Source organism: Ambystoma mexicanum, chromosome 1q (genome assembly GCF_040938575.1).
Source record: "Ambystoma mexicanum isolate Mex_15411 chromosome 1q, UKY_AmexF1_1, whole genome shotgun sequence".
Lineage (NCBI taxonomy): Eukaryota > Metazoa > Chordata > Amphibia > Caudata > Ambystomatidae > Ambystoma > Ambystoma mexicanum.
Window position 1 is genome coordinate 1,336,197,172 of NC_090922.1, and position 21,366 is coordinate 1,336,218,537.

Consider the following 21,366-nt stretch of genomic DNA (forward strand, 5'->3'; position numbering starts at 1 on the left):
CACCTCATCTTAGGTGAGCGTGCTGTACAGTGAGCATTCAAGAGACCATCAGGCCGAGAATATGCTCAAACTACAATGCAGAAATGATTGAGTTGGCCAGAAAGTGCCCCACCATCTTGCGGAGGGGCAGGAGCCTCTCAGGCGTTTGGAACACCTGCTGAACCGTAGTGCCCCAACGCACCCCTAGAAAGACCAGAGCCTTAGATGGGCACAACTGTGACTTTCTCTGGTTGAGTGAGCACCCCAGCTGATGAAGGTTATCTGCCAATCTCTGGCAGGAGTGCAGCACCGCCTCCGGTGACCCCACCCTCACCAGCCAGTCATCCAAATAAGGGTGCAGATGATGGCTCTCCAAGTGCAGAAGGCCTGCCACTGCATTCATCAACTTCATGAGGACACGAGGGGCCGAGTTCAGGCCGACGGGCAACACCTTGTACCGAAAGAGGTACGACAATCTTGAACCGCAGAAACTTCCGATACAGTGCATAGATGGGTACATGCAGGTGTAGGGAACACATCCAAGTCCCCTGCGCCCAAAGACTCGGCTGTGTGCACAGGAGTAATCATCTTGGAGCATTCTAGCGGTAAGGTCAGATTTAGAAAGGACAGATCCAGGACAACACCTCAAGCCAGCCTGGTCGTTCTTGGATACCGCACAAATCCTGGAATAGTACCCAGAGCCCCAGTCTGAAAGAGGAACCAGTTCTATCGCCTGGATCTCCAAGAGCAAAAAGACCTCCCGCAAAAGAGCCAGGGACCAGATCTGAAGGAGGAGGAGAGGATGATAGCAGCAAAGGAAGAGGAAGACTGAAGCCTGAAGCCTGTGGAGACTATGGATAGGATCCACGGGTTACTGAAAAGATGCTTCCAGGTGTCCAGGGAAAGAGATAAATGGCCCCCCACAGGCAAACTGTGTTCTTCGACGTTGATGCCACTGCTTCTTGGTGTCAAGGGTGGAGGTGGAGCAGAAAAACCTGCAAAAAATTCTCTGTTGCTTCCTCACCGTTGTCACTGGACGACCCGTCAGTCCTCAGTTTACTGTGGTCTATAAAACACTTGAAGCCAGAAAAAGCACAGAGTTTGAACTCAGCCCGGCCCTAGGATTGAGGGAAGGATTTCTGTCCAGGTTTTGTCAGAATGACCAAGGAATTGGCAGTTTGAAAGGAGGTTTTCTTCTTTGTCAACTCGTCATCAGTTGACTAATGAAAAATGTCCACGCCCTTGAAGGGCAGATCCAGAATCCGCTCCTGCATGTCTGATGAAAACTTAGTGCCGTGCATCCACACTCTCCTCATCTCGACACAAAGGCACAGCCCTCTGCTGGCTGTGTCGATGTGGGAGACCGAAGACTACATAAGGTCCTGGTCAATGGCCCGGGCATCGGCCAGACTGGCCTTAAAGCAGGCTTGCTTGTCTGAAGGGAGGTCGGGCAGGAATTATCCGAGCTCCCACCACAGCTTCTGGTTAGGCACAGCCAAGAGGGTGCCCGAGTTGGCTTACTGCAGATGCAGTCTTGAGATGGTATAACAGCGCTTTCCCAAAGACTCTAGGACCTTGTCCTCCTTGGAGAGACAACTGGAGATGGCTCCCGTGGAGGAAGACTATGGTTTAGAATACAAGGAGGCTGCAGCCAAAACTGAAGAATGTGGCTGCAGGAGGGAGGCCAAGAGGATTGGGTCCCCGTCTGTCAGCCTGAAGCTGCTGTTAAACTTCTTTTTTCATCTAGTCGTTGGCCCTGGGCTTCTTTCAAGACCTTTCACGCCACCTGCAAGACATCCTTCTGGAGAGAGATGCCAGACCATATCGTGGTCCGCTTACCCAAGACCTCTGCTAACACTCCAGACTCCTGAGGGGCTTCCTCAGGCAGAAGGACCCCCAAGAACTCTGCAGGGCCCAGAAGGCGGTCACAAAAGGCCTTAAGGTTGGCCAAGGGTTCATCGTCCTAGGCATCGTTGTCGTTATCACCCCCTCTTTTTTTTACAGAGGGGAGTCTGGGCCCTGGGACACAGGTGACAAAGGGGTCCGCCCGCCCCCACCCCTCCAAGTATGGCGTCAAAGACAGGTCCAACGGCTGCAGAGGGGGAAGTGTTGGTGGTACAAGTGGAGGGGTCTGAACAAATTGTAGGGCCTGGACCTGAAGAGTGACCGGCACTGGAACCGGCAGCACTGTAAGAACGGAGGGGAGGCAGCACCTGTGGGATGACCTTCACTATATACTTCAGGAGCCCTTTCATCTGAGGTGAACGCATGAGGAAGAGGAAGCACTCATAAGCAGGCCTCGCAAGCAGCCGGGTCCCTAGGGGCCCAGCCTTCCGAGGTGCTGGGCTTCTACTTCTGGTCGAAGCGCAGAGGCGCCTGAAGGGTGCAGCCATAAGGCTGCGATGGGTAGATGTATCCCAGAGGAGACTAGCTGATTGTACCGTACAATCCACAGCCGCTTCCAGAGGGAAGGGGACTGGATCATCACAAAAAGCCCATTCAATAGGCAACACACAGGCAACAGGGAAAGTTTGAAGCTTGTAACTCCCTGAAAAATGAGCAAAATGGTTTCTGTAAACTGGGCTAGAGTTGTAGAATGCTTCCTGTAAGAGCTCTGTTCGTCCACCCTGCCTTGTGAGAGTGTTCATATGCACTACGGCATGGTATCCAGAGGCACCAGGCAGTACAAATACCCCCCCCCCCAACTTTGTATCTGCTTACAAGTTGTGCTCTCTGTAACCAGAGCAGCAATGCAAAATTACACTCTATTTTTCCCATGCTAAACCAGCTCCAGAAATTAAGCGGGAGATGTGAAATGGAAAGAGGGGTGAATGTTGTTGGTAATCAAAAGGGAAGGGAGTGCAATGTACAAAGATAATAAAGTAAGTTATGTCTGGCTCTAGATGGAAAGCAGACTGTGCAGCACTTAAAGCCACAGCAAGGCCACCTCAAAGCACTGAGGAGAAGGGTGAACATCATATAAGCTAGTGTGACCCAAGAGCAGCACTGAAGGTTCCCACGCAGCCCGTATGGCCTGTTCTATAGTACAGATAAGAGACTGAACCTGGAGACACTTTCAGGTTAGGGTGGCTTTCAGTAGGCAGGGTCTCCGAGGACAGTCTCGAGGCTTCTGCTGAAGCTGTCATTGTGCCATTCCAGCAAACATTTTAAGGATTCCTGGGTTGCTGTGGAAACTGGGCCCCTATGGGCAGCCCTCCAGATAAGGTGCTTATCAGGCCTTTTTACACACAGAAACCTTGACAATACGGCCCATTTCATTCTTCCATGCGTACCACTTACACAGGCTATTTATGGCAGTACCCCCATAAATATTGGAGCACACTGGTGACCACCTGGCCAGCAGCAGCAGCTTGCAAATACACTTTCTACTTTAGCAATCCACTGAGTTCCTTGAAAGAAGCAACTGGGAGGAGTCCTGGTCCGTTTAATATTTTTAACACACTCCTCTGTTAATGAGATTAAGATAATCCTTTGAGTAATGTAAAGGGGAATTTGTGTTTTGGTCACTTTGTTCAACTGCCTGCATTTTGTAGGTTACAGTGTTATTAACGTATCTTGAATAATGAACATGGTTTTCACTTTACTTTCCCTTCATACACAGATAGTATTGTGTAAAATTAAAATAGGGCTGCATTTCTGCTTCATTTTCCTCAGTCTTATTCCGCTGTAAGAGGCAGCGCAGTTGCAGAAGCATGGGCATTTCATACTTTTTCAATTGCATTCCATGGCTTGGGATACTTAATCCCTTGAATTTTTTTGGGAGAGCCTCCCAGCAAGCAGTTGTTTGGCTTTTGTGAGGAGGAAAAACGTATTTGGTGTTCTATATGAAGATGTGTTTTTTTTTAGTCTTAAGATTGCATGTGTTTGCATGTGTGAACGGGCAATATTCATAGTTTGGTTTCTTGGAGAGCAACAAATAGCTAGGCATGTGGTCTGAACTTTAACTCCCTTTCTGACCACCCACTGCAAGCAGGTATAATGGCTGCAGGTAGAAGCAGTATTGTATATATTTTCAGTGGCACAGATTGTACTGGTTACTCTCAACAGGACTGCTATATATTCAGGCAAAGTAGCCTAATTTATCAACGCAGCTGCTATACGCATGTCATGGCACAATGCCAAAAATTCACAGCAGGGCTGATTGCATCATGCCTACATTTCTTAGCAGGATTGCTAGGTTTTGGGACAGTACCTGAATTTCTTAACAGAGCTGCTGTTCAGAAAGCACAAACATGTGGTGGCATTTTCTGCAGCGAGCAAAAGTACTGAGCAAGAACAGTGGCTTCCCAACAACCTTTGACAGTGTGTGAAGATGACATTGTCATATACTTCAAACCCTTCTACTCAGTCTTGCGCTTTTCAAAACCTCTACTTCTCCCATGTCTGATTAGTCCCACTGCCAAAGTTCTAGCACATTCAAAGCCTCATGAATCTCCTGACTAATGTAGGATAGTCCAAACAGGCATAGAGGTTTTGACAAGCCATTTATATCAGGCAAGCCTCACATGGAACTGCCAGCGCCCTAACCCTTTGTGACTTGCAGAGTCTGTTGTGAAAGGCAGCTCAGTGGGTCAAGAACAACCCTGCTGCAGAGATTGTGTAACCTGTTAGTTCAAATCCTGTTGATAGGTGAGTTAATGAGTCTGCATCAGAGATAAGCATTTAAGATGTAGCTAAGATTCAATTGTAACAGAGTTGATTTAACTTTCGACTTATCAAAACGACTACCAAATGTTCAGTGATTCAAAAACACATACATTTCATCCGGGGTGCTCTACTTGTAATGGCTCTGAACCCACAGCTCATATGGGCTCTTATACCTGTAATGACATACAGTATTGGTAAAGCATCTGTATTCAAGCAAGTGCTGCATCTGGTCAGACAAGCCCAACTCTAATTCCCAGCCTAATGGCCAAAAGAAGGTTTGCACACATCTAAAAAGGTGGACCCAGTGGTAAAGCTGGACTAGATTTTTAAATAGAAAAGGCATTTTCAGCGTTTTTTATATTTATTGGTGCAAATTTAAATGAAAAACAGGAGAGGAAGAGCAACTCTGAACGTAAGCAATAGAGGAGAACAAAGGTGTGGCAGTGGGGGGTTGGAGGGCGGCAAAGGGCATAAGGCACAGTGAACATACTAGACAATCCAAAAGAGGAATTCGAGAAACAAGGAGAGAGCGCAATGAGATGCACGCTAGGACAACAAAGAAAGTAAGATGGGAAACAGAGTTAATAGGAGTGAGGGATAGAGGCAGAGCAAGAGAGACATTTAGAGACAGTAAAATAAAAAAACGATATACAGCAGGTGGGGAGAGCTGGAAATAGAAAAGCAAGACTAGAGCAGGGCAGGCCAAAAACATAAAAGACAGTGCAAGAAAGAATGATTAGGAGTAGCAACCACAACCGAGAAAATGAAAAACAGATCTAGACAGTAGTGACATGAGAGAGGAAGAGTAGTTATATCCACTGATACAGCGAGATATAGGAGGGAAACCGCAACAATAGAATGCAGAGATGAGGGGCAGAGTGACAGAGAAACAGATGCAAAACGTGGCATCGCAACAATTAAGGGTGAGAGGCAGAACGTAAGAAAATGAGACGGGGGAAGCTGTAAGTGATTTCAATCCGGCACACACCGAAGTCACGCCCAGCATGTAGTGCGCAAATTAAACCCTTATTTATATCTATAAATTCAATATTCTGAACAATATACCACTCATATCACACGCTTCTCCTGAGACCCCCCCCGGTCATACTGAACCAGGAATCAGACTGGTTTGCAAAGGTAAATATTTATGTATTTCGAATTTAATCACAATATATTTTAATAGGTAAACAACAATCACCAATGGGGTGACGGAACACTGAATAATATCTTTAATAGGAGTCAAATAATAGGAGTCAAATAATGAGCACAAAAGCAAATGCAGCATAGAAAAGAATACTTTTGGGATGGTTTGGAATAGATAGCACTTTGGTTAGGGGTTCTCCCTGCAACACCCCTCAATCCCCCAATAAAGAATTAAATAGATGTGAGGAGAGAGCAGGTATTCAGGAATGGCACAAATCAAACAGAATATCCCTCCCATCATCCCCCTTCAAACAGAAGAGAAAATGGAATTGACTTTTCAGCTGTCAGTATGGCTTTGAAATGGGTCTTTGGAATTGACGGACCAAAAACACCAAATGTGGTCAAAAATACTTAAATTATTATAAATTCCTAGCCGCTTTGAACAGTTTCACACAATCAAAAACAATGATTTAGTCAAAAGAAAACATTTGAAAGCTCAAAGTCCAAGAAGGAAATAATTTAAAGCTAATTCACACATGTAAAACCTTTCAGAATTTCAAGGCAAACTTTTCCTTGCGTGATTTGTTTTGCACTGCGGTTGTGGGTTCTATGGCTAGCTAAGGAGGTTAGGTACAAATAGGAGTTGAAATTTCGCTTCTCTCATAATAACTGAGGGAGTTAGAGGTTTTAGTAAGAGTCGTTTTTGCAAAATAGGCGCGAGAATGGAAAACAGAAATGCACTTTTGAAAATGACAGATGGGTTTGTACACTAGATTATGACTATGAAAAAGCGAATGCCAAGATGGATCTTACAGTCACGTGATCAGCGTAACCCGCCTGTTGTGGATACTCTACTTCTTCCTGGGATTTACTTTTCTTAATCAAATCAATAAGTAGTTTAGGATTTAATAACACAGATGAGAAAAGAGTCAACAAAAAGATATTTCTAGCAATACTATGGTTCTGAATTAAAGATGGGATGGGTTTGAGATTGGGATCATACAATGCAGATATATTATGTGTCACTGTTCTTCCTATTAATACTCACAGAATAAGTTATTAAATTGGACCATCAGTTATGGTCATGGATTGGATCTGGTCTAGGAAGGACAGCACATCAGGCGCGGGACTAGATCAGGTAGGCCGGTCACCGGATTTGCACAGATCAGCCCTTCTTGTTGTGGGTATTTCAATCACCTGGATATCGAATTCCTCAGGCAAGCCTTGTGGTAGCAAGCCAGAGAGTTTCAGGATATTGGGTCAAAAGGCCTTCTCACACCCTAGTGCTTCACTGGGGTGTGAGAATAAGTTTAAGAATTTAGGCCTTGCTGAAAGTCAATAGTTCTCTACTGCTTGCAAGAGTCTTGGCATCTAGATCTGGAAGAATGTTAAAGGCTGGATGTAGAGTGCTGGATCAGAGTGCTTCGCCGGAATCAGGAAAGTGTGTGAATCAGTGAGTCCCTATGTCAGCTGTCTCCATTTATCCTTTTAAATGACATCACAAAATGGGTGTATGAGCAGGCTTAACTAAGCTTGCCCCTGTGAGCTGGGATTGGATCAAAACCTCACCTCCGCCTTGCACCTGAGTGATTGGATCACGGCCGGATGATGTCACATTTTATCGTTTGCTTTACAGTCCTTAGAAACCTCCCTTTAGCCACTGGTCTCAAAATCGGGTTTTATCCCAAATACATATTTCTACATTGGTCACCTTTACACAAATCACACCCAAAGATTCCATATTTTATGTAGTAGCTGTTCCTCAAAATCCCGCAGCTGTAGGATCTTGTTTCACCTTTCTACAGAATGTAGTCCTTTTCACCATGAACCCAATTTCCAAACTTTCTGCAACTTTCCACAAATGTGTGTGTTTACCATAGGGATGTGTGTGTAAAGTTTTACAATTTTAGCATTAACACAGTTCACATAAAACCACATATAATGCCACTCCTGTCCAGAATATGTTACACCACTTTGAATCACAAGTTACGAGTTGTTTATTGTTCATGCTTAAAAGCAAATGGTCCGCCCATTTGTCCCTCCCTGCAAGTCCAGGAGCAGCCCTCTCCCTTGGGGAGTTCCTTGCAGGGGCAGTTTACAACCCCTTTCACACCTCCGCTTCCTGGGCTGAAGCTCTGCCATTGTTCATGCTCTTTCTGTAGACAAAAGTCTGGGCTAACCCACAATTATCATCTACCAGTGAGTTTCTGCTGAGAGGATTTCCCCTCCCCTAGGAAGAAACCTGTTTTTCTACTTCCAAAGGGTTGCAGCTCAGCCAGGCTAATTTATTCTCAATTAAAAATCCAGCAGAACCCAAACTTGTTGCATCAAATCACATACTACATTACTTTCTTAGCTTTGAATCTGTGGGATCAAAAACACAACTTAGATCTATATTGCTTTTAGCAACAATCCTTTTATGTTTGCTAATCCGGCAGACATTTAGTTTAAATACTTTGAAGTTTCATCAGGAGCTCATCTGACAGCCGTCATTCACAGGTAGCCCAGGGTACTGCACAAAGATTTTGACAGGGGCTGTCAGTTTACAGACTATCCAGTTTGTCTGTGGAAATGATTTACTCTTTACACTTTAGGACTTTATATATTCGCCTTGCTTCATTAGATTACATGAATGTTCACGCCAAGCAAGATTCTGAATGTTGAGAAGTATTGTGTATAGGCATTTTGGAGTTTTTAGCAACAAAGCAAATGTCATTTGTAGGCACATTTTGGAGTTTCCTTTGTAAAGTGCAGCTTCTCTCTCTGCACTCTGTTTGCTGGTCATGAAGCCCACAGGTACATTTTCTGCAGGGTGTGCTCTATTCCACCACACATGCACCATGGGTGGCAGGTTGTGCATCCATCTTTTTGTGTGTTTGAGAAAACGGTTTTTGTAGGTTTTTGGCGCACACCAGAGTTTTGCTGCCATTGTTGCTGTTTCTTGCGCCATGAGTAGCAGAGTGATACCGCATGAGATAGCGGAGTGGGTCAATACATCCCACAAAACAGAGTAGCAAAGGTAAGGAGAGATGGAGCAAAATCATGGAGTGGCTGTCAAGCAGGTAGGGCCAGGCAGCAACAGTAGGCCGAGAGGCAGAGTATTGATGCTTGTAGAGTGAGGGACTTGATCACCCGATATAACTAGCTGACATCTGCAATAGCTAGTAAGAGCTAGTAAGAGCTTTTGACCAAGTATCATGAAGATGAAACTGGGTAGTATGCATCTACAAGGTTCTTGTGCGGGAAAAAGTTTTCCACAGGTGCAATACATTTAGAACCACTATGAAATACAGCTGTTTTGTCACTAATGTTTTCGAAAAAAAGTTAATTTCACGCACAAATTGGATAGTTGTCAGACACTTACTCTCTTGCGAAAGAGGACACTCTTGAAATTGGATTTACTCTCCAATTAAAACAATTGGGAGTAAAATACTTTAACTCCAAAATCCTATCTGGAACACTGCCTATGGGGATAATCTGCACATAAATCACCCCTTTCTGAACCCATTGCACAAACCACAGATCACTAGTTGGGTTAACAGGTGGCATTGCAGAGTCGCAGGTTAGTCCTCTTCAGTCACATAATGGAGAGTAGGAGCACGGAAAAGCAAATGAATGGCAATCTGTCAAGTTTATACACTTGGAAACCTTTAAATGTAACAGGCAGGTTTGCATTAAAACCTGTCACAATACCAATGTGTTTACTGCTAAGTCAGTGCCCACACACAGGCCCTTTCACATCAGGATAAGTGGGTGCTTTGGCCAGTAGATGAGCTGGGAAAAGAAGCCCTCTTAAAACTTAGGCAGAATTACATAAAAACATTGTAGAAACATGTTACTTTTGACCAGAGTGGCCCAACCCTACATTACCCGGAAGAAAAGAGAAATGTATTCCAGTTAATGCATTAAAAATTATTTCTAAACATACCTTTGCTTTGAAGGATATTTCAGAGTGCCAGGAGGAGCATGCAGCCTGCTGTGTACTGGTGGAGGGGTGAAGCAGAATGAGGTAAAACTACCCTCCCTCCCCTTCTCACGCCCCTAGACAAGTCGATGGTGTCTCCCTCATGCCAAGGTGCTATGTCCTGTTCTTAAGAAATTAAGGAGAGCAACTGAGGAGCTAAATTGCATTCCTAAAGTCAGGATGTCCAACTGTTGGATTGCCCCAAAACCGGCCAGTTCAACATGCCTAGAGGAAGAGTAGGAAGGTATTCACTAAAAAAGAGAATGGAGGCACATACCGTTATGATGTTGGTTACTTGTGCTGTCACTAGAATCCTTTAGGCAGTGTCTAAACACAAAAGGAGTTGAATAAGGAAACCGAAATGTGTGTCAATGGTGTTTTGTACAAAATGTTAATTGTTTCTTTATGCAAACTCCAATTTTCATGCCACAGACACATGGGTAGGACAAGATATTTCGGCATACTAGTGTATGTGTATTTAAGGGCGGGTAGCATATAATCCATAGGAGTTTGACAGCTGAGGGTAGAGCCCATACATTTCAGTTGTTGCTGTGCAGGTTTGGTGTTTTGGGGAGTGTCTGGTTTCAAGTGTTCTCTTCCGCATTTCTCTTCTCCTTGTATGCATATACAAAGTTATGAAACAGAAGGAAAGCATTTTCAGAACGTGATGGGATGGAAGGGAACTGCACAGATTATGGAATACCACCAACCAAAATGTACTTAACATGCTTTTATAGATCAACTTAAAAGGAAGGGAGCTGGAAGCCCAACTTACGTAGGTTATATTGGGCTTCCCATCTTAGGGTGGTAAATGATAGCCTTGCGGGATGTTTTTACCCATGCATCCGAGCCCTACCTCAAAAACTGTGCAGTACTGGCATTGAAAACATCATGATGGCCAGAGATTCCCAGAAAATGCCCAGGGAAGTGCATGAAGAATAGGCTGCCACCCATTTTGCCGATGTTATGGGCACAGAAGGGCACTGCCTAAAACCACCATTGGACTACCCACACAGTAGCCTGAAACCATTGGGAATGGCAATGCTGATTGCAAAAAGCAACCTAGAATTGTGGGGAATTCATTTTCTTAAATCCCAAAAATGGGTGCATTACCAGTACTCACCACTATCAGAAAGCCGGCGTTTTAAAACACCAGACTTTTTTTTTGTGTAAAACTGAATAAATGAACCCAAAGCAGGCCAAAGAAAGACTTACTGAGGGGTGGATACAATGTAAAGTTATATTCTGAAGTGACTTGAAGGTTTATAACAAGACTGGCTGAGCTGTGGATTTCAGCAGTTTAAGTAAATTTGGACTGAAAGACACTAAAAATCTAAATGTTTAAAAGAAATGAGTGACCTACTTTTGAGTGTCACATAGGTTGCAATTGTTTAAATGTCATAGTTTGAAACTTAGAATCAGCATTCTAGCTGCATATGCAAAAATGGTTAGTTTTATTTGAATGCAGAAAACTGGGTAACCAAAAGTGACATTAGCTGGGGCCTGGCTTAAGGAACTGAATTCTGCCCACCAGCTACCCCCGACAGGAGTTGAGACTTGCACAACTGCTGTGTTCCCAGGCCTAGCTGCCTTTTGCTGTTCCCACCAAAAGGGATATGACACTTCTCTGATTGAATTACCAAGGGACTGCTAGAGACTAAACATAGGACCCAGGCAGAGGGTTTATTGAAGTGGCCATAAATGGCTTCCTCTTGAACAATGGGCCTTCCAGGGCCCAGGCAGATGGTTTATTGGGGGACCGTAAAACAGCTTCCTCTTGGCAGAAGCTGGGAGGGGCAGGGCCTCTGAGCCTGGCAGAAACTGGACAAACTGGTTTCTACACCATGTGACTTGGGAAACCACACCCCTGTAGCCAGAATATGGTTTTAGAAAAAGATGAATACTCATAGTACGGACTTGTCATAATTATTTAAATGATACCATAATTCTTGTGATTTTTCTGCCCACATTTTAAGAGGTTTTTAGAACCGGTGGCATGATCTGGGGGCAAACTCGCAGTTAAGAGTGTATTACTTAAAATGTATGCATGTTAAAAATCTGACACTTTATCACTTAATGTCCATACTCCTTGCGCACATGTGTGTAAATTTGGGTTAATGTCCGATATTGCGAAACCAGTTAAAAAGTGAAATGTTGCCATTTCTCAATGCAAGCTCTCAGGAAGAGCAGATTTGAACAGGGTATATCTCATGTGATATGTGATGGGTGCATGTAATTTCAAACCACTGTGTATCTATGAAATATGTCTTTTTGAGCAAATATAGACTGTGTGTAAAGTTGACAGGGGTGGGTTCTCTGTACCATAAACAGACCTCATCATGATGACACTTCATTTCATTCCCCCAATCAAGGGGAAGAGGATGAAGTGGCCAATGACAAGTGGAGAGGGGTAGGGCCTAGGAAGCTAGCCTCTCCACCCACTTTCAAAACACATAAAAGCAGACAGTCAGGACAGATAGGGAGATTCTATTCCATCTGCTGCGGGACGCTCTGCCGGGAAAATCCATACTTTACCTCCATCAACCTCCAGAGAGCCAACATAGAGACTTCAATCTATCCACCTTCAGAGACCAAGACTTTACTTCAGAATTTGTAGCAGAGAGGTCAACTACAAGCTAAATCCCTCTTTAGCAGGCCTCAAATCATTGCCATTATCACAGCCAGGCGAGCTGTTTGAATTCTTTGCAAGAACTCTTGCCATTTGCCAGAGAGCAGTGTTGTATCCAGAGAGAGACCAGCTGAACCGGAGACCGCTTTATCCGGACCCACAGACCTGATCAGAACCAGAGACCCAGACCAGACCAGCAGAGTAGAGCTGACCCTGACGCTGTGCGCAGAGACCGTCTGTGGCGAGTGAAGAAAACCGGACCAGATCCGTGGCAAGGCCCATTCTATTTCTAAATATATTGTGAGTACCTAGCAGAACTGTGCAGAACCAATCTCAGTTAAAATAATCTAATCCAAGCTATTTTAATCTAAGTAGAACTGCCTCCTAACTGTCACCTGTCATTTGCAAAGCTGTCACCTGTCATTTTCTAGTTGCAAGCTGTAACCTGTCGCTTTGAACTTTTAACATTTCCAATCTGAAAAACGACCTTTACCATATCGCTCATATCTCCGTGAATGTTTTGGAGACTTGCAGTAACTTTCCTCAGAAAGCTGGGAATCTTGGCTTTTCAACGAACCTAGAACCGCATTCCTATTCCCTATACTTCTGCCGCAATCGCGAAAAACGCACTCGCAAATTTTACCGCGATTTGCAAATTTCTCCACGTGTGAAAACAGCAGCTTCCTTGCTTTCCTTGCTAAAAATTTGTTTGCCTCTTAAGAACCATCCCTGAATCATTGCTAGAGTGAGCCTGGACTAATATTAACTTGATACCACTCACCCTGAACCTCTAGAGGGAATTAAAAACCATTTTCAGCATATTTCTCACTGCATTGTCACCATATTCAAAGCATTTTACCTGTGTTTCAAACTTCTGTAGTCTAAGCTTGCTGGGGTGAACTGAATTACATTTGATTGCATTTCTGAGAACTGTGTGCTTTCCTTCCATTTCCTTGCATTGCATAAAGGGGGGAGGGGATTGCCAGAGAAAAGTGATTATTGTCTTTTGTTGAAATCATATTGAGTATTTTCTGTATTGCATTTTCATTCAACATTACATCCATCTGAACTTATATAAAGTATTCTCTACCACCTTATTCTTCTGTTCCTATTCACAAGTGTGCTGGTGCCAGACTATCCATTATTGATTACTGCTCAGATTAAGTGTGATATTCAATTATTAATGTATTATAAAGTGTGATATATATATCGATTGTTTAAATTATCAAATAAACCTTTTAAACTTGCAAAACAGAACTACTTCTTGGCTCAGTGGGGTCAGGGGGATTCCAAGAGAGGGGTGTTATATAGGGGTAGTCATCCAGAACGCATGAACTGGACGTAAAGATATATCAATAAGGGTTTCCATTCAGTATCCCAGACTAGGCATTGACTTAGCTGTAGTGTTGAATTGAATCCTCTTACAGCCTACACAAATAATGAACAGTTGATGTGGGTGAAAAGGGCTTAAATGAAGAACACTTACTATGCTTTTGGGTAAAGGTCGTGTGAGATTGTGCCAACCACTTGGGGCAGTGAAGGTGGTTAGTCGGTAGATTCCTTGGGCTGGAAAAACCTTTTTTTGTTAAGATTACCTACATTACCCGCTTGGAGAGATTCGGAGGCTCAGACATTTTCAAAACCTGTAGAGTAGAAAGGTGATGCGTCAAGAGGCTATGAAATTGTTTGAAGATTTCAAAAAGGAGTCTAGCCTTCACTTCCAAGTACTACAAATTCTGCACTGTCACCAGCAATTATGTGGGTAGACGAGATTCTGGATTTTCCCACACTAGAGGTTCATTAAAAGACAGGCGAGGAAACAATTTTGAGAGTTTGCTAAACTTGACACATTGCAGCATCTCAGTGATGTTGCAGATGGAAATAGGCACACTAGAAGAGGAGGAATAAAAAGAGGATGCGATATTCCAGAGACGTAGCGCCAAATGCTTAGGCTCAGAATGTTCCAACTTAAACAGCACGGTGCAAAATACAGATTTTAATTTTTCAAATTGGGAAGAACCACCCATTCATTAGATAAGGATGGGTTAATACAACATGGTGCTGTCCTGCCATAAAAACGTACTGGTAGGAAATCGAGGTTCCGATATCAAACATGAGGAATGGCAGTAGAGTCCCAAATTGGAGTTCTTTGTGGTGTTGCGGCATGTGGAAAACACCAGTTCTACCCAAGTGGTTCTGGCTTTAGCAATGGTGGACTGCCAAAGAGAGACTTGCATTTAGATCCAAATCAGCTCTTGCTCTCTACTTATGTGCAGTGGCTTAAAAGAATGGAAACGTGCATGCTGCATGAGAAGATGAAAAGCTAGAGCTGGTGATGCCGTGCGAAATGTCAGAATATATGGGGCCGAGGAGAAATGTGATTGAACAAATGGAGACGAGAGGTGAAAGGCCTTGTGAATCGAATAGAAAGGGGTAGGTGTGAGTAACCAGTGTTTGCAACCAATTAATGGTCTATTAATCAGAACAAAGATTAATGTATTTCTGTGAATAAGTAAAACATGATGAAGAAAAAAGGAAGAAAAAAAAAATCATGGCTAACAAGCTCTGGACACAGCCTAAAAAGATGATGTCCACATATAGGCATTACATGCTTAGTTCAATAGGTCTAGATATTCTACTGAATGCTGAGCCCATACATGCATACAATTCAGAAATGCAACAATCCTGGAATCTAATAAGCTAACCTCATTACAGAAGCAATGCAGAGACCAGAACCAGCATGGAGGAAGTTAAGATCACATAGCAGTGGTCCTGGGTAAATAATTCAATTTGCATGCCACTAGCTCACTCAGTTGCCACCTCGATTTTCCACATACACAGAGCCACACGTTTCGTACCCGAGAAGGGTCAATTATCACTAGCTAATGGCTAGTGCAAATGTTGCAAATGGTAATCAAGGATTTTCACTGCACTAACGCAACCACCAAGTGTTATGAACCACAGATGACACTAAATCAAACAAGCTCACAGTTTCCCAACTGCCCAAATGGTATCACAAACTGCCTTCCCTCTAACTCAGAAAATAAACAAGATCTCCAGATAGAATGAAACGTCATAAACCCCCCCCCCTTACAGAAGCAAGGCACTTCAACCAAAGCAGTCCCAAAGGGAAACCGAATTCAAACGCAAACCGGTCACCTCCGTCAGATACATTGCCAGTCCCATAAACCGCCTTCACCATTGCCAGCCCAATCAAAGTCCGAGAAAATGCCACTGAAACTGCATTTCTTTCATTACTGAGCACTGCCTCATACCATGTACCAATTCCCTCCAAGTACCATTGCATAACCAACCATCCCAATCAAAGATCGTGGTGGCGTCTATTTGGACGAAACCTAGAGTCAACTATTCTCTCAATCTTGAAGTCCATCTAAACTACTGGGGGAAAATTGGCTGCTGGTGCTAACAGACACCATTTTATTGCAGTATTCCGCTTATGTGGCCCTTCGGTGAGGGGTTCATGCCATTTATCAGTAACAACTGACAAAAACGTCGCTTCAACGCATTCATGCCAGCTTCCCTCCATTTAACATGTGAAGTTGCCCAAGGATTAATGTAGCTGCATGTTCCAGTAACTGTGGCGATCACTTGCTATGACAACCTGCTTTATCACGCATGTACTGGTGACCACGGCAGACCTTATTGACCAATTTAATTATAAAAATACAGTTAGTTTCAAGAACGAGCACAAAATATCCACATTCATTATTCAAAAGTACACTGTATGAATGATGTTCTCATGCAGTTTTATTGTGGATAGCCAGAAAAAAAGTTACAGAATTTCACTATAAGTTGTTGGACAGCCCATCAAATAACGTTTACAGTATTATGTGTCACAGTGAAGCCGGACCAAAATTAGGGCCCAGAACACTTTGTACATGAAATAGTACAGTTAACAGCTAACTATCCAAAGCGGAATAAAGGGAGAGAACTAGCATAATGGCAATATCACGAAAGCAAGGCCTGAACTTACAAATTAGTCCACTGACCTGAAACCCATTAGCAATATCTAGCGTGGTCTTAAGATTTGGCATGGCTGTAGAGGTGCCAATGGGTGCAGCGCTCCTATCCTAGCTATTCTGTATAGATTCTCTGCTGGCTCCTTTAATATGCAGCCCTGTGATTGGGCACCAGTTATCAATGCAATTACGAGCATTAGTTTAACAAAGTCTAATTTAGCATTCTCAGTCCTAGATATTATGAAGTGGTTTAGAATATAACGAACTAGAAAAAAAACGGTCAGAAATACAGGAATCCAACTTAGCACATATACTCTACAGAAACTTGCCACCCCAGCAGTCTCCTTCAGAACAAGGTTAAACATTACACCCAAGGTTGCACTGCACAATTCTCTAATCTAGCCCGGCTGATGGCCACAGTTTTCTGTACTTCCACAGGAACTACTTTCAGGTAGCTGAAGGGACCGGTTTTGGATCGCTCCCATACCACCACCCTATCCCAATCACCTCACTTTCAGTAATACAACTGAAGGAAATAGTCAATCTATAATGCTATCCTTACTTACAAACGCACATTCCAATTAAATGCAGAACAAATACATTACAACATATTACATTCTTATCATGTGAAAACCAGCTATGTGTAGAGTCTCTACCTTGACAAAACAATCTAAGAAATTATATTTTTGCCCAGTTCTCAACATGCCCAGATGTGTATGTAGCACCTGTCAATGCACTTACCATTCATGAGTACAGAATGGCAGATTACACACACACGGGATTCCTTTTTTTCCATGTACAGAAGCTGCCATTTCAAACTGCAACACGTTGCACAGAAGACCTGAAGCAAAAAAAGGAGAAAGAAAAAAAGACAAACACAACACACAAAATCCAGCGTTACCATATGATGACAAACCTCACTTCACAAACTTGATTAGACTGATGCAAATGGAGCACATTTAATAATTTGGAAAAAATAAATTTTCGAATTTGCAATGGTACACAAACACAACATACTTTATAGCGGACAACAAACAATGCGTTAGCTTCATGCAAGGGCTACTCAATGGGTTCTGTGGATGTCACCCCATACAGATTAACTGTAGCTGGGCAATTACTTACCTATAATGGAGATTCTGTGTAATGCTCCTCTGAAGAAATCATCACTAGGATCATTACAGAATCAACAGTATGAACATTTGTGATAACTTCAGACAGTAAATAATCACAGTATACAAAAGAGAATGCCAGACTATAAAATCCTCACTGCTAAGTTATGTTCGGAGGCGATTGTAAATACATTATCGGCAGTATAGACTGCACTATGCAAGCCACCCTAATTACAGAACATAATCTTACCTACAAGAGCAGAAATTAACATGCAAAATAAAGTTAAACCCAGAGCTTTTGCCAATACATTGCCCCACATTCATGGTTATGGACTAAATGTTTCCGGTGAAATAAGGACATCAAAAGGTTTGATGGAGGCATAAAGACTGAATGGAAAGAGTATGTTTAGGCGGGGCTGCTTAGTCGAAACCAGTTGTATGCGCTTTGATGAAAAATTACGTTTTAGGTCATGTTCGACACAAAATATACTCTCTGAACAAGGGCGAAGATAGTTTTGCAGGCACCTTTTTCTAGATGGGGGCTCTGAACCACATACAGTCCCGCCATTTTGTAACTCATCCTAGTCTACCTTAACTTGCTTACTAGATGAAAAGTGCTTAAAATTATGTTTAGATGAATACAATGGTTGCATTCATATCAGGCAACAAGTAGGGAGGGGTGAAAGAGGCCCACATGTGCAGTGCAGGATATTGGGGTGAGCTGGGGAGACAATATTTGTTTTTCAGGGGAATTCTGCAATAATCTAGACGTGCTTGGAAAAGAAAATGCCTCACACATACCGATGAGTGGAAGCGGGTGAGGGGAGTATGGGGACCAAGAAAAGGAGGGGGACTCATGGTGAGGGAAAGTGAGGACAGGAAAAGGTGGAGTGTTTTCCCATTGCTGCGGGAATCAGCAAATGCTAGATTAGCACGGGAATGATTACTAGGAATGGCGTCTGCAGGAATAGAGGATGGCGGTAAAGTAGTTCGATCAAGAAATTATTGCAAAAATAGAAGGATGGGAAAAATTGGTATATTCAATAGTCCATTGACCCCTGGGACTTGGCGATAGTCCTATACCTGCACATAAGTGGGAGCACATCTAGTAGGCCGGGATATATGGGTCTTTTTGAATAATTGCTGCAACATGTACATTGGCCATTGCTGAAGGAGGTGGACAGTGGATTCTGAGGCCGCCAGCTACGTTTTTAATATTTTGGGCAACAAGGACAGTGGACACTGAAGAAAGTTATTGATAGTGTGCCAAAGGGTTAACGTTAGTGGACCCTGAGGCCGCTGAACATGGATTTAGACTATGGCTTGTGGGATTTGGTTTGATACTAGGGAGGGGATATAGTCCATAGCCGGTAAGCTGGGGCCACTACCATAGCCAGTGGCCTTCCTTTTTAAATGATTAGTGAAACATTTACAGTGGAACCGGCCAAAGTTTGTGCCACAGGCCATGCCCAATGGCCCCAGAGGCCACAGGCTAAGGCCAACTGTGTTTCTTTTTATATTTGAGGCAACATGGCAATGGGCAATGCTGAGGGTCAACGCTAGTGGGCCCCTGGAAATGGTCAAAGGGCTGTGGACCCCGAGGCCACTGGCAATGGAGTTAGGCTTTTGCTAGTAGGATCTGGCTAGATACTCAGGAGGGGGATACGGGTTTCGGCTGGTAATCTGAGGCCATTGGCCATAGCTGAAAGCCATGGCCAGTGGCCTTGCTTCTCAATACCATTGGTGCAACATGTACATAGGCCACGGCTAAAGGCTTGTGGCCCTGAAGAAACTATAGCATAAGAAAACCCTTGAAATTCACTGGAGAAAAAACGTTAAGGGAAAGTTAAGGAGATCCGATTTATTACAACACACCTGAAATTCAGCAGGGGGGGGGGGGGGGGGAGTGATGAGCATCTTAACTCAGCCATCACCCACACCACACGTTGCAAAGCCCACAAGCACATATACTAGAAGGGATTCAAAATATCATGGTGACAAAAAAGGAGGGTGCAGAGTTAAGATGCTCATCACTCCCATGCCTGCTCAATTTGAAGGCTTTTGCTGGATAAATCAAATCACCTTAACTCTCTTACTTCAAACATTTTAATTACCCATTCTGTGGCTTGCACCTGTTCAGTCACATGCTTTGAATAGGCCACCATCTAGTGGTTGGTTCTGATAGTACAAGTGATTTATTTCCAAAGTAAAATGGGCTGCGACCGGTATTCCAATCACACGATCTCTTCCCTATATGTTCAGGTATCATTGCTCCCCACAAGACTATTTTCTAAGATTGTTTCTCTCTGAGAAGACATGGGCGTCAACTCTTTTGTAAGAACGTGTTCCCCAGCTCCCATGTGTAGAATCTGGGTTGGTGCAGGTGACCAAACAGCTATAAGTCACAGAAAGGCCATTACTGGCAAAGGAAGGCCCACCTTCTGAGGCTGGAGAATCAATTTAGATTCACATGCTTGCATAGATTAGTGCCAAATTTAGTTTGGCAGAGGAGATGGAACAGTAGAAAAATATGCTTGGGTACAGTGTGTCCAACCTGTGGGTCTGATCTAGCTGGAGTGTCTACATACTATTGCTTTGTAAAGTGTGCACACAACTCCAAGTAGCTGTATTCCACAGCATCAGACAAGACATTCCAAACGAAAGCTAAAGTGGAACACCATTCTTCTTTAGTGAGCTTTAGGAGTGAAAGGAAGGTCTGCAGGTTTTTCAATAATCCCTCCTATCCGGTCTTACAATCGGCCACTTCTGCAGGATTTAAAATTCCTCCACTCCAGGTCTTACATTATGCCCAGCATTCTCACCCTCTTAGATCTTGCACTCCGTTCTTCCACTCCTGTTCCAGCCATCCCAGCAGTCTTCCTCTGCTCACTGAATCTTCCAGTCTGATCTTCCACTCCAGGTCTTACATGCAACCCATCTTGCTTTCTGCTCCACCAATCTTCTCTCTTTAATACCACAACTCAGATTCTCTGTACCACAAATCTCACTTACACTCTTGTCATGGGAGCTGGCCATTGGCCAGAGAGGCCATGCTTCACGGCAGGGATGCATTGTAGTCCTGAGTTCATGGGGGAAGTTAATGTGGATGCTGCCATCTTTGATCCCACTACATTTGTTGTTTGTTGCTGGCTGGGAAGAAGCTGCTGGTTTGTTCCCATGCTTCAGACTAGAGTTTCCTTTGCCTCAATTTCGTTTTGATGTCCTCCTGTGCTCAACAGTGCAGAGTATGGATTAAGTATTACTCCTGCGGGAGTTTTGAAAGATGTTTCTCCTTTGTTTGGTGCAGTTGTGGTACCCTTTCCCTTTCTTTTAATGGAGGCAGGGGATTAAGTCTCCCCTGTGCTGGTAGTTTTTATGGAGACAAATTCTCTCCTCCCCAGTGTTCCCGGTAGTGCAAGTAGAAGTGGAGTTCTGTCTTTGTATCCATTAACTGTATATTCGAGGACTGGGGTTACTGCTGCCATTCTGGATATCAAACAATAAAAACCGTAACAGTGATTCTAAAAACAAATTCCTTCTTTCGAGGACATTCTTCATTCTATAATAATGCACCTTCAATGAATTAGTAAACAGAATGAGCATCTTGTTTATTTCGGCACTGAACACAGGTATTTTATTGCGTTATTTATTCAACTACAATTATTCATTTTAAATAACAATTAAAACCCTTGACTTGAGATTATGTGATAACTGCAGAAAAACTGAAAGATTGCCCACTAAGATGACCATTATTTTCTGTACAACATCGCAGCACACTGGGTATCATGAGGCAATTATCCCTTAAGCTAAATCTCACACGCCTCTTGCACGGGCTCATAAACCAGTGTGCATAACTAGCTATTAACTCATGACAAATGTGTGTAAAATAAGGGG

At 43.5% G+C, this 21,366-nt stretch overlaps 1 protein-coding gene across 2 annotated transcripts in view; it reads right to left on the reverse strand.

The window, feature by feature from the left end:
* The window catches only part of ZFYVE9 (zinc finger FYVE-type containing 9), a 1,362,935-nt gene that overhangs the window by 974,619 nt on the left and 366,950 nt on the right, over nt 1-21,366 (reverse strand). For both annotated transcript variants that reach the window (XM_069642200.1, XM_069642199.1), the window contains exon 5: nt 17,105-17,204. In XM_069642200.1, coding sequence (XP_069498301.1) covers nt 17,105-17,204 — 100 coding nt within the window. The remainder of the gene's footprint in view (nt 1-17,104; nt 17,205-21,366) is intronic.